At 36.8% G+C, this 14,933-nt stretch overlaps 1 protein-coding gene across 6 annotated transcripts in view; it reads right to left on the bottom strand.

The window, feature by feature from the left end:
* The window catches only part of ODAD2 (outer dynein arm docking complex subunit 2), a 234,698-nt gene that overhangs the window by 26,863 nt on the left and 192,902 nt on the right, over positions 1 to 14,933 (bottom strand). For 4 of the 6 annotated variants that reach the window (XM_072825578.1, XM_072825582.1, XM_072825586.1 and 1 more), the window contains 2 exons: positions 14,196 to 14,231; positions 12,445 to 12,907 (listed from right to left, as the gene is read on the bottom strand). The exons of 1 other annotated variant lie outside the window; for it this stretch is intronic. In XM_072825578.1, the coding sequence (XP_072681679.1) occupies positions 12,794 to 12,907; positions 14,196 to 14,231 (150 nt within the window). In that variant the 3' untranslated portion in view covers positions 12,445 to 12,793. Of the gene's footprint in view, positions 1 to 12,444; positions 12,908 to 14,195; positions 14,232 to 14,933 lie in introns of those variants that run through there. One more of the 6 variants, XM_072825579.1, reaches the window with a different exon arrangement.

Here is a 14,933-nt window from a genome sequence, read left to right as displayed (position 1 = left end):
CACAACACCCCAAACTCCAGCCACACATCAGCAGCCACCAACACAATATGCCCAGCGACCATGAGAGCCCAAACTCCCTGCAGTGTGACAGGGAGGCAGACTGGTGATGCAACCATCAGGGAAACATAACTTACCTAGAGGCTCCTCTATGCCTCCCAGGAATCCTCCCTGCCTACAAGGTGCCAGTGAGGGAAGCAGGTGAGAAAAGGGAGAACACTCAAGAAGTGGGCAAACCCTGAAAAATGCCAAAGTTAATCCAAAAGAGCTATTCTTCTAAATCAAGAGAGGCTGGACACTTTTATTTGGCAAAATCAAGTTTTTCAACCATCAACAGAAAGGCATGTAAAAATTAAAGTTCTATGAATTTCTGCACATCAAGTCAACATATGTGATTTTTTTTTGTTGTTTTGGACCAGAGTACATGTAGAATATATTTGAAAGAGAATAGTGGGAGAGAAGACCGGTGAGGTAGATTGAAATTAGAACACAAAAGTATTCTATAAAGGAAGGGAAATCAAAGACATTTATGTTAGTTTCCTTGATCTCTGAATAGAAGGGCCAGGACTACATCTGATCATCTAAGAATATTTATTTAGAATGTTATTATTATTATCATCATCATCATAATTATTACTTTTAGAATGTTATTATTAATGTTTTTTTTCCTGGGAGACATTATGCTAAGTGAAATAAGCCACTCACAGAAGGACAAATACTGAATGATTCCACTTCAATGAGATTTTCTGTGACTATTCTAAAATGAACTCAGAGAAGCAGAAAAACAAATAGTAGTTGCCAGGGGTGGGGGCTGGGAGGGAATGGGAAGATGGTCAATGGCTATAAAGTTTCACTTATGATACATGAATAAGTTTTTAAAAATTCTAGAATATTCTAGAAACTACAACACATTGCCTATAGTTAACAATTTGTTAAGCAGGTAGGTTTCATGTTACTATACACACACACACACACACACACGTGACACAGGGAAACTTTGTTTTTAAATATTTTATTTATTTATGAGACAGAGAGACAGAGACGCAGGCAGAGGGAGAAGCAGGCTCCACGCAGGGAGCCCGATGGGGGACTCGATCCCGGGCCTCCAGGACCACCTCTGGACTGAAGGCAGGCACTAAACCTCTGAGCCACCCAGGGATCCCCGACACAAGGAAACTTTGGAAGGTGTTGGCTATGTGTATTACCTTAACTGTGGTGCTGGTATCATGAGTGTTTGCATATGTCCAAACTCATCAAACTGTACAGATTAAATCTATGCAGTTATTTGCATATTAATTAAAATTCAATAGAGTTTTTTTTTTTTTAAAGAATAAATTGAGGGTTTTCCAATGCTCAATAAGGAATTCCTCATTCCTTAAAAATAGATCTGCCCTATGACCCAGCAATTGCACTGCTGGGGATTTACCCCATAGATACAGATGCAATGAAACGCCGGGACACCTGCACCCCGATGTTTCTAGCAGCAATGTCCACAATAGCCAAACTGTGGAAGGAGCCTCGGTGTCCATCGAAAGATGAATGGATAAAGAAGATGTGGTTGATGTATACAATGGAATATTCCTCAGCCATTAGAAACGACAAATACCCACCTTTTGCTTCGACGTGGATGGAACTGGAGGGTATTATGCTGAGTGAAATAAGTCAATCGGAGAAGGACAGACATTATATGGTCTCATTCATTTGGAGAATATAAAAAATAGTGACAGGGAATAAAGGGGAAAGGAGAAAAAATGAGTGGGAAATATCAGCGAGGGTGACAGAACATGAGACTCCTAACTCTGGGAAACGAACCAGGAGTGGTGGAAGGGGAGGTGGGCAGGGGGATGGGGTGACTGGGTGATGGGCACTGAGGGGAGCACTTGATGGGATGAGCACTGGGTGTTATTCTATATGTTGGCAAATTGAACACCAATAAAAAATAAATTAAAAAAAAAGGAATTCCTCATTCCTTCTTTGGAACATCAGTCCTCTGCCTAAAGGGCTAAAAGAGAAATATTCTTTCTCAGGAAATTATTACCAGTATTATCCAAAAATGAAAATCTCACACAGCCACCATCCAGGGCAGGTCCATTTGAGCTCTGTTGGGCTCACAAGCAGAATCTGCAGAGCTGAGAAGCTGGACCGCAAGTCTTGGCAAGAGCACATCTGTCTCACACATTTGTCTGATGCATTCATAGGCAGAGAAGAAGACAGGACTCTCCTTTACACCTTCACATTTGTTGTTTTAGCTCATAATTAGTTCAGATTAAAAGAATAACCCAAATAAATTGACTTCAGAGAGCACAATGTGTTAGCTCATCTTCTGTTTTAAATCAGCATCAGCTGGTGTTTATTGCTTCAACAAGACAGTGTAACTAAGATGACCCCTTAAGGTTTTACACCTTGCAAGTGAAGATTGGGAATAACAGCCAAAGCTTTTAAAAAGCAACACATGGGTCTAGCTGTGAGCTCCTCCCGATGTGTGCACAACACTCCAATAAGACGAGGTTTGGTTGGTGCTACCATGGCCTTGCAGTGGAGGTGCATAAAGCTGGAGGGGAAGAGCGCGCAGGTGCAGACAGCAGCATTTGCAAGCAGTCAGGAAACCGGCCTTACTGTCTTTACAGGACTATTTGTATGGAAGTTTGGATTGCATCCACAGTGCAAATTGCACAAATTCTCATCGCAGCTCTCACCGAGGAAAGAGCTCTAATAGCTCCAGAACAAACTTTTCGAGGCCTTCAGCCTTTTTCTCTCTCAAAAAGTGCAGTATTATACATGGTAGTTGCAGAAGAGACATATTTCCCCTTTAGCACAACCGAGACATCACACAGTGGAACTTATGAGAGTTAATGTTCATTTTTTAGGCCATTTTGGTACTATTAGTGGCATAGTTGCAAGGCCTTACTATTTTCCCAAAAGTATGACTATACCTTCTTAAATGCCTAATTTGCACTCACTGAATCACACACTGGAAGAACTTGGCTCCTTCAGGATTTAAAATATACTGAACCTACTGAAGCAGCTTGAGGGGATTCTTTGTCTATGAGTCAGTGACCGTGAAGCTGTTGGAATGCTTAGGAAACAGAGGTCCTTCTAGAGAGACAGTGTGTGAGTGTATCTCAAGTCCACTGACTCTGCTGGTAAGGATGCCCCAAACCACCTTTTCTAATGATAAATTTGAGGAGTTAAGTCTTAAAAATAACTGTATCTAATTCAGCAATTCCACTCCTGCTTGTCTACCCAAAAGAACTCAAAGCAAGGGCTTGAACAGATATTTGTACACCCACGTTCAGAGTAGCCAAATGATGGGAACAACCTGAGTGCCCCTCAGTGGGTGAATGGTTAAAGAAAAGGTGGTATATACTTACAATGGAATAGAATCCATCCCTGAAATGGAAGGAAATTCTGAAGACATGCTGAGTGAAATAAACCAAACACAAAAGACCAAATACTATATGATTCCACTTATATGAGGTTCCTAGAACTGTCAAATTCATGGAGACAGAAAGTAGAATGGTGATTACCAGGGGCTGAAGGAGGAGTTATTGTTTAATGGGTAGTTTCAATTTGGGGTTCTGGAGATGGGTTGTGGTGATGGTCACACAACAATGTGAATGAACTTAATGCCACTGAACTGTACATTGAAAAATGGCCACACTGATAAATTTTATGTCATTTATATTTTACCATAATAAAAAACATTTAAAAATAACTGTATCAGGGGCGCTTGGGTGACTCAGTTGGTTAAGCATCTGCCTTCAACTCAGGTCATGACCCCAGAGTCCTGGGATGGAGCCCCACATTGGGCTCTCTGCTCAGCAAGGGAGCCTGCTTCTCCATCTCCCTCTGCCCCTCCCCAGCTCATTCTCTCTCTCAAATAAATAAAAAATCTTTTTAAAAAATAACTTTACCCCAAATATAATGCTGACTATAGCCTTCTAGATGAATTTCATTGAAATTCAAAATTCATACAAATTTAAATTTAAAAAATCATCATGCAATAGAAAGAGCATGACTGAAACATCTGTCAGAAGGGAAACAACACTCAACAAGATGGCGAATGATCTAACATAACCTAAATAATGAAAACTTGTATAAATTAAAGCAATAGTATTAATTAAAGAAACCCCTTACCCTAGCCAAGTGGATAGACTAAGACTTATCCAACATGGCATCCCCCTGGCTATATGAGACTAGAGAGCCCTTGATTTGAGGCTGGTCTGAGTTGAACTGTGCTATAGGTGTAAAATATACATCAACTCCAAAGATTTAGTGAAAAAGAAAATGTAACGGATCTCAATAGTTTTTATATTGATTAAATGTTTTAATGAGAATATTTTGGATGCATTGGGTTAAACATAGTAAACTTAATTTCACCTGTTTTAACACTTTTTAATAGGGCTACTAGAAATTTTATTTTATTTATGTATTTGTTACTTTTTTAAAAGTTTGTTTAATCTCTACACCCAACGTGGGGCACAAACTCACCACCCTGAGATGAAGAGTTGCATGCCCTTCCGACTGAACCAGCCAGCCACCCCTGCGTTTATTGCCTTTTAATTGAGATATAATTGACATACATTTATTAGTCTCAGATGTACAACATATTGATCCAATATTTGCATGTGTTGTGAAATGATCACCTCAAGGAGTCTAGTTAACATCCAACCATGGTTACAAAAAAGTTTTTCTTGTGATGTGAACTTTTAAGATCTCTCATAGCAACTTTCAAATAAACAAACAATCCAGTAGTTTTAACTATAGTCACTATGTTGTACATCACATCCTCAGGACTATTTTTTTTTTTTAGGACTATTTATTTTATAAATGGAAGTTTGTGACTTTTTTACTTCTTTCACCCATTTCACTCACACCAGTCTGTTCTCTGTATCTATGAGCTTGGGTTCTTGTTTCGTTGTTTCGAGTCCACATATAAGGGAGAGCATGTGGCATTTGTCTTTCTCCATGTACCTTGCTTTACTTAGGCTAAGCTCCTCCAGGTTTACCCATATTGTCACAAATGGCAAGATTTCTCTGGTTTTTAATAGCTGAATAGTATTCCATTACACACACACACACACACACACACACACCCCTACGCCATTTTCTTTATCTATTCATCCATCAATGGACAGCTTAGGTTGCTTCCATATCTTGGGTATTATAAATAAGGCCGAAAGGAACATGGGGGTGTATTTATCTCTTTAGTGTTTTCGCTTTCTTCAGATAAATAACCAGAAGTGGGTTTGCTGGATCATGTGATACTTCTAATATTTTGAGAAAACTCCATACACTTTTCCAATTTTTATTTTCACCAAATAGTGCATGAGGGTTCTTCACATTCTCACCAAAACGTGTTATTTTTTCAATGTTAGTCATTCTGACAGTTGTGAGCTGATATCTCATTGTGGTTTTGATTTGCATTTGCCTGATGGTTAGTGATATTGAGCAGAAAAATATTTAAAACAGAGTGGCTTGTCTTTTATTTCTATGGGACAGCACTGCTTTGGAGGTATACTAGGGTGCTTCCCAGTATAACAGTATAGAAATAGAGTTCATTTCATGATTGTGGATTCAATCTCTAACATATAAGAGAATAGCATTATTTGTTACTTTTAAGACTTTATCAGTCCTGCCAATTTTTTCTTAACATCTTTTTCTCATACTTTTTCCTTTCCATTTCTATTCCCTAGTGTTGGCTCTCTGTGGCTTTGAACTAGATCCCGTATAACCAATAATTATTGGCTTCAATTCCTCTTCTATAATCTATTCACTATACCCTGACCAGATTAACTTTTAGGAAACCCATGTGTAGATATTTTTTTCTGTGCTCAACACCCGGTGACTACAGTCTAGGGAGTTTGCAGATTCTGGGTTTCCCCAGAGATTCTGAATCAGTAGGTTGGGGTGGGGCCCAGACTTCACATTGTAACAGGTACCCTAGACTGTATTAAACAGGTCTGAAGAACAATAGCCTGTAGGATTAAGCTCAGATTCCTCAAAGTAATTTTCAAGACTCTTTTCACCTTCATAGTCTGGTTAGTTCAATCTGTCTGAGGGAGAATGGAAACACTCAATATCTAGAGAACCTCTGGAAAAAAATAAGCTTCTGTCTGAGCAGCTTTAATACTTGCCTAATTGAGGGAAGTGATTTGACCCTAAAGATATCTCCACCACAGCTATTCTATGACCCTACACTTACCATTATGATAATCTATTTCTTCAGAGTAATTTTTCTCAGCTTCTATCTGAATTTGAGGAAGCCAATCTCTTCAGTACCGCATTTTATAGTGCTGCTATCATAATATGAATCTACATAGACCAAGATAGTTTTGACATGTGTCCTTTTGCACTAATTATTTTCTTTGGTTTTCTATTGATTAACACCAGGCATCTTTAGGGATGCAATTGTCAGGATTTAGTCAAATAATCTTTCATCCTACTAGATAAAGATTATGATGTTGCAGACTTGTGAACCATATCTGGTTCAAAGAATCATTTTGATTTTTCTGCATGTTTGTTGTTATAGACTGTATCTCATAAAAATTCATATGTTGAAGCCCTAACTTCCAATCTCAGAATTTGAAGAAAGCCTTTTAAGGAGTTAATTATGGTTAAATAAGGTCAGAAGGGTGGGGCCTGATCCCACTGGACTAGGGTCCTCATAAGAGGAGGAAGAGCCATCAGAGACTTGTCTCTCTTTGCATGCACACAGAGGAAAGGGCATATGAGGACACAGAAAAAAAAAAAAAAAAAGCATCTGTCTGCAAGCCAGAAAGAAAGGCCTCATCAGAAACCAACCTGCTGGCAGCTTGATCTTGGACTTCTAGTCTCTAGAACTGTGAGAAAATAAATGTCTGATGTTTAAGCCACTATGGTATTCTGTTATGGCAGCCCTAGCAGACTGATAGAATAGCCAATATTTAAAATTTGGGAGGATGCCTGTAAAAATCTGAATTTCTTTTGAGAAGTTGTAAGATTTGGCAACAACTGGCTAGAGATGAATAGTAATTTGTTTGCACTCCCTAGTTCTCCAGTCTCTGTCCCCCAGACATGAAGGCTAAAGGTCCATTGCCAATTGTGTCACTCTTATTTTATTTTTATTGTTTTTATTTTAATTTCAGTATAGTTAACATACAGTGTTATATTAGTTTCAGGTGTACAATCTAGTGATTCAACACTTCCACACATCACCCGGTGCTCATCATGACAGGTGCACTCCTTAATCCCCATTACCTATTTCCCCCACCCCCACCCTCTCATGTCAATATTATTTTAAAAACAACAACAACAGCTGAGTGAAGTAAGTCAGTCGGAGAAGGACAAACATTATATGTTCTCATTCATGTGGGGAATATAAATAATAGTGAAAGGGAATATAAGGGAAGGGAGAAGAAATGTGTGGGAAATATCAGAAAGGGAGACATAACGTAAAGACTGCTAACTCTGGGAAACGAACTAGGGGTGGTAGAAGGGGAGGAGGGCGGGGGGTGGGAGTGATTGGGTGACGGGCACTGGGGGTTATTCTGTATGTTGGTAAATTGAACACCAATAAACAATATATATATATAAAAATAAAATAAAAAAAATAAAAGATACACGAACCATTAAAAACAACAACAACAACAACATATCTAGCTATTTACACTCACTTATGTTACTTGCCTAGCCCTTGTGAACACTTAGGTTTAAGAAAAGGATTTTAAGGAAAGGGTTTTATTTGCTTATTCATGAGAGACATAGAGAAAGGCAGAGACATAGATAGAGGCAGAAGCACGCTCCCTGCAGGAAGCCTGATGCGGGACTCAATTCCAGGACCCTGGGATCATGACCTGAAACAAAGGCAGACGCTCAACCACAGAGCCACCCAGGTGACCCTAAGTTTATAATTCCTGATGTAACATATCTACTGACAAAGGTCAGTTTTCAATAGTGAAAACAATTTGCATTTAACTATCCACACTTTATCTAAATTTCATTTTTTTTTTAAATTTCATTTTTGATAATAGTCATTCTCTATGAGCAAGCCAACCAGCTATAGATTCTCTAAGACTGTATGAACCATGCTGATGTACACTAATGTACCTTTCAATCATTAAAATAAATTGGGACATAAATCTAAACTTCTGACAAATCTTAACTCTGAACATCATGAGCCAATTATGTAATTTGCAAAGGATGTCTTTTTATCAACTAATAAATCAGGGTGGCATGAACTGGAGAAGAAAAATTCCTTTTAGTCTTGACAGATGCAAATAAAGAATAAATTATTTTTACTTGAATATTTGAAAATAATGAATTGGGAGTATAAGGATTCCATCTGTTAGACGAGTTCAAGTCAGCATGACAGTTGTGTATTGAAAGCATATTGAAATATTAACTTTACATCTTGCATTTATAGAAACTAAAGCATAAAACTTTTTAAGAGGCAAAAGATGTAAGAGCCATTCATCAGAGAAAATGGGAACAGAAGCTAGAGACAGAGATTTGAGTGGAGAGAAAAAAGGAAAATAAAAGCTTGAAGGCAAGGAAATTAATCTTAACAATTAGAGCATAAAAGAATAGCACACAAAAGGGGAGATCAGAATTCTATGATAGTCTACAGAATTTACTTACTGGCTGGCAAATTTTGTTGGGACTGTATTTCTTATTAGACTTATACTGTATTTCTACTATACGGGCAAAATATGTTAGTAAATTACTATATCGTTTGTCTTAGCTATCTATAATGAAGTAAATAAATGAATGGGTAAAATCATTCTTTTCAAAACAACAACGTTTTATGAAGCAATCTGTCAATGACTTTCTGAGTTATTTCATTTGTCTACTTCCTATATGCTTGAGAATAGAACTGATCTGCTGAATTTACAAAGACCAAATAAGGAAATGTTCAAAATTTTGCAGATTAAAAATATTCTGATAGTAGGTTAGATGTTTATTTCATCAAAAAAAAAAAAAAACAAAAACAAAAAAACAAACAAACCAACCCTGCTCATTAATTTGATCTACGGGTTGTGTATCCCATTTGTTGATGGAGGATCTCTCTTTTAAAGTTAGTATTAGGAAGAATGTCTATCCTAGCAGTTTCCAAATAATAGAAAAGTAAATTCATTGGGTGTTTTTATTGAAAAAAAGTAATTCATGTTCATTTTGGACAGATTAGAAAACACAGATGGGTAAAGAGAAAGCAAAAATCATTCTTGTTGCTCTATTCAGATATAATCATTTGTTTAATCACAGATTGGTGTATTTAAGTTCTTTCTTCTTTCATTGTGTCTAGCTACATACTAATAATTTTCTAAAAATGTGGCTCAGGGTGTATATACTGCTTCAGAACCTGCTATCCAATTTAACAATATTTTGTGAAAGGCCTTCTATGTCATTAGTTAATATTCTACAACATGTTTTTGTTGTATGGTTGGACCATAATTGGATTAGCCAAAATTTCCCCTAACATTTGTACCATTATAAGCAATGATGTGGTAAATACTCTTGTAGAATAACTCTTGGGCATAATCCAAAACGCACACAAAATTATGAAGCTTTTGGTATGCATTGCCAAATTGCCCTTGCAGGATGATTGTGCCCATTTAGATAGACCCTAGTATGATACGAGATTATCTATTTTTACCAATTCTTCTGTATTTCAAATAAGATCACAAGTAGGAAGAAGTATATAATACAGTGCCTGTATATATTAATTAGCATTATGTACAATTTGGTTCTCTTTCTACTCCAGTGTCATCAAGGGACAGAATTCTACATTTGAGTACATGAGAAAGTGTTTTTTAGGGGGGAATTTAGTGCATTTGAGGCAGTGAGATTCTTAAAAAAGTGGGTTTCCTTACTGTTTTCACTGAATTATAGGAATAAACATAGCCTATTTATTTCCCAAGTCTTCCGTGGGATGAGATTAAATATCTTGAATTACTGAACTGTGAAATCATCTTTTAAACCTACTCCCATTAGGTAAAAGAAAAAGAAAAGATTTACCCAATGATTTCAGTTGTCTGTTTATCAACAACTGAGATTCTCATTTTCCTAACTGGAAATGCATTTTCTGAGTATTTTGGATCATAGTCTCTTAATTCCATGCCTTAGGGAGGCATAATGATAATACCAAAATCTCTCAAAATAACAGGATTTGCAATGCCATTCCATAAATGAAAACCAAATTCCTGTTAACTGTCAGAACCTAAGACAGTTATAAAAAGAGACAAGTTATTTTTAGTGCAAGTCATTCTGATAGTGGCAAAAGAACATTCACTCTAAACAGCAGAATGATCACGGCAAGATTTCTAAAAGGAAGCCCTGAAAACTGAAGATGGTGGAAGATCAAAGAATATCTATTTAAAATTCCTTCCACCTTAAATTCCTTTCAAACTGAAACAGCCGGCTATCACCAAGAGTATATTGGATTCCCAGGATGTCCTGGGGAAGAGTAAAATCTAAAAAAGAACTGTTGCTGAAAACTAATAAGGAATTAAGGTTGCCAGCTTTAAATAGCAGAAAATAAATTATAACACACAAAATCTTACCAAAAACTAATGAAAAAAAAAAGAAAGAAAGAAAAGATGAATGCTATTGTAGCATATAGTAGCAAAGATATGGTGTGACTGTCCCTTGCTTGTTCTCTGATAGCTCTGGGTACTTTCACTGTCTTTGACATTTTTCTCACGAGTTCAGAGTTTTCTGTGATGTCATTTCTCACACAGATGCACACACACACACACACACACACACACACAAACCAAAATTAACCCTTAACTTCAGGTTCTCATTTGTAGTACCTAAAGATACTACCTTCCTGGAGTTAAGAATTTAAAAGAATTCTTAGGAACACACAAGACGATTTTCACGTTAATTTCCCTGAACTGTTTTCAAGTGCTTAGTTTCATTTCACTTTTTAAAAAGATTTTATTTATTTATTCATGAGACAGAGAGAGAGAGAGAGAGAGAGAGAGAGAGAGAGAGAGACATAGGCATGGAGAAGCGGGCTCCATGCAGGGAGCCTGATGTGGGACTCAATCCCAGGACTCCAGGATCACTCCTTGAGCTGGAAGGCAGACGCTTAACCACTGAGCCACCCAGGTGTCCCCTTAGTTTCATTTCAAATGGCACTGTTGCTTTTCTTTTATGCATTTATTAACCATAAAAAATGAAAACCCCAGCTTCCTTCTATGAAGCATATTGTGAAAGAACAGTCCTTCACTTCCAATGACTCTTCCAATTCTTTCTGTGCTGCTGTTTTCTACCTGCTGCTTCCCTTGGCTCCTAGGTCTCCCTAATATCAAGAATATTTTGATATTTTAAGATAGTGGTAAAAGCTTCCTTTAATAAAAATATAACAATAATGTTTGTTCAGTTTCTACAGCTTTCATAATCCATGATTTCTAAGATGTATTTTTAATTTTTGTGAAGCACAGGCAAACAGTAACTTTACCATTAGAAATATGTTGAAAGTTAAAGGATTTACACTATTATTTAAATCCAGTTCTTAGTTAGCATTAATACTATTGCCTTGTTCTTATTATCTTCTTTTATGACCTCTTTTTCAGAGGACGGAATAGGATTGATGTTTTACAAAACCTTGAAATTCTCAGAAACGTCTTATTTTTTTTATCAGATAATCTATCACTAGTATAATTTTCATCCTTTACAGGCTTCTCATTTCATACAAATTATTTACATTTAATTCAATTAAGTTTATGATCTTCTCCAAATTATGACAAACATAGACAGCACTTAGTATTTTTCTTAATAAAAACCGCTTAGCCTGTTCTTCAAAGAATTAACTGAGATAGTCAGTTTATGGAACTGATGCATACAAAATGATTTTCCTGGCTAGTACTGGATGCTTGGGACAGTTAGTTCCCAAACATTTTAGCACACCAAGGTTACATATGCGATTCCTTAAAGTGGCCTCTAATGTTTCCATAACCTGATAAAATGCTATTAATCTTTTGTGGCCACTTAAAAAAATGTACTCTGTGTGCTAAAGGCGAGTTCAGAAATTCAAAGCAATTTTATGTGAAGTAATATTATCCTTACAGCAACATAAATTAATTCTTCAATAAAAGTGTTGGTCAGTCCTGTGAGGGAAATAAAACATAATTGTTTATGCTTCGTAAGTCTAAAAGTAAAAATCCCACTCATTGCTTATGTTTTTGTGATTTACATTATCTGGTACAGTGACAGCCATACATTAACTTCTCCGATGTCTGATAGTATTTAGGAGAAATCTAGAATGACCTCAGGATGATCTCTCTAGGTCCCGCTGCCTGACTCTAAATTCTATTTAATAACAGTTCGTGAAATCAGCACATCTCCTTAGAGCTCTCCCGTGGGTTGCAAGTGATCAAACAGACAAAACCATAATGACAGGGCAGTGAGATAGGTTTAACAGAAGGAGAATTCTAAAGACATGCAGAATGACTATAGGACTGCACACCAGGAAGGCCATATCTTTTATTAAAATCATCACAAATTCAAAAGTATCACTGAAATAGATATATGTACTGTATACATATCTATCTGGAAAATTACCACAAATTTATTAGCTTTACATTTCATTACATGGCATATCCCCAAAATATTAAATAGAACACAAATATCTATGCAATTTTTGGATGAAGAGTACCCTTTGCATTTTTAATTCCTGTGTTTTCATTCAGACATTTATCTGTCTGTAAAGCATTTGCTCAACATGCTTCCTGATCTAGGCTTCTTGGCCATGGGACTGACATGTTCCCTGTCATGTAAAATTTGGTAGTTTGTAACGTCTGTGCACATTTCAAGTGTATCTTGCCTTGTCTATAGCAAGAGCCAGTCTGCGTATGTTGGATATACATCCAGCTGCGGCTTCCTGGAGGTCGTGGTCAGAAGACCCAATCATACCCAGCAGTAGCTGTCACATGTAAAAGAGGAGGGCGGAGAGGGAAACAAAGTATAAAACCATTAATCTCAAGGCATAAAGTTAGGCTTTGAAAACAATTTTTAATATTAAATGTTTTTAAAAGTCACCAAAAAAAAAAAAAAAACAAAGAAAAGAAAAGAAAAAGGACAAGAAATGCCATTTAGGCAAATGCAAATATAAATGGTACTTAACCAGACCGAGATTTCTCATGAAATGCTTACCATTTTATTTCCTGAAGCTGAGATAGACCTATTTCTCCCACCTTTCTTTGGTCATCTAACTGCTATGGAGTCTGCTTTGAAATTTGTCTTGCATTCTTTCTGACTTTTCTGCCTCTAGGCCAAGCCAACAGCACATCATGCCTCGGCTATTAGTACAACCTCTTAGATATGATTTCTCTGCATTCCAACCCACTTGATCATGTCACAACTTAATTATGTCAATCCCCTAACTGCATTGACTCCCAGTGCTAAATAACTACAGCTTGGGACAGTTAGTTAACTAACGAGTTAAACAGTCTGTTAACTCATCCTTTAAAGGATTTTTGTGCTTTGGCCTCAGTTTACCTTTCTAGCCGCTTATCTTTCTCCTGCTCTATCCTGTACTCCAAGGTCACACACTTCTCCACTTCTTTTGCCCTGATTGATGCCATCCCTCTTCCTAAAAGGCCCTCTCATTCTCTTCTCTGAATTTCTAAATTTTACCTATCTTTCATGACCCAGTTAACTTTTCCACGAAGCCTCCACTGATTTTCATCAAATAAGATGCTATCTTTGCTTTATCAGAACTATCATAGCAGTTTACTCAAATGCCTATTACTATCCTTATATCATCCCTTTTATTTTTTTTAAGTTTTGTTTTTTATGTATTTAAGTAATCTCTACACCCAATGTGGGATTCAAACCTACAACCCCGAGATCAAGAGTTGCATGCTCTTCCAACTGAGCCAGACACGTGCCCCTATATCTTTCCTATTAAATAGATATGTAGATTAATGCTTTCTGTCCTTTAGATTATAAACTCTAAAACTTATAATACTGTATCATGCCTAATACACCAAAAAATGACATAAAAAATGTAGACACCAAAAACTGACAAAGAAATTAATTAGAACTTTAAAAAAGTCTATCAGTTATGAATCAGATGAGTAGTTCTGACAAAGGATTTGAAAATTTAATTCGAGTCATCTATTTTCTACACAGTAGCATTTGGGTACAAATGTTGATGACAGAAAAGATGTGATAAGCAAAGAGATATTGTAAAGATAAATGTGAAATACCTTAAATATGACAGGCTTAGGGATTGGACTTTTATTCTGTAGGCAATAAAAAGAAGTTATTTAAACAGTTTAATCAGCAGAGTGACATGATCACATTTGTATTTTAGAAAGACAAATTTCATGACACCATGCAGAATATGGATTATAGAAAAGAAAGGGAAGGATCCTGAAGTCCTTCAGGGCAAAATGAATTCAAGGGACATTTGGGGGTTAAGCTTGTGTTGAACACAAATGGCCCAAGGATATCTGGTTATCCAAAAAGAAGAAAATAAAGATGGTAATCTTTCATCATACATAAACATTATGTCCAGGTGAATTAATGATTGAAATAAAAATGAAAAATATAAAACATTTGGAAAGTTGGAGTTGAGAAAACCCTGATAAAATTGAGGTACTGAAGGATGTCTGGCAACTCAGGTCCTCGACCTCCTCATTGTCCATGGAATTGTCCTCCACTTCCAGGGTCACATCCTGGTCCTTATTTTTCATCATGTTCAACAGTCCCACCAGTGCTTCTTGGACATCTCTATATTAGGCAATCTCAGAACTATCTCGAACCTAATATATTACCGATAAAATTTCTAATTTTTTTCCTATCTAAACCTGGGTCCCCCATCCCCAGTATTCTCCTATATCAGTGAAGATATCACCACTTAGTTGCTCAAGCCAGAAATCTCCTCACCTCACACTCCCACCTCATCTCCCCTGCTTCTATCCAACAATTATATCTTTGTGATT

This window comes from Canis lupus, chromosome 5, assembly GCF_048164855.1.
Source record: "Canis lupus baileyi chromosome 5, mCanLup2.hap1, whole genome shotgun sequence".
NCBI classification, from domain to species: domain Eukaryota; kingdom Metazoa; phylum Chordata; class Mammalia; order Carnivora; family Canidae; genus Canis; species Canis lupus.
The sequence above is the reverse complement of the archived record's forward strand: the minus strand, read 5'-3'. Positions and strand labels throughout refer to the sequence as shown.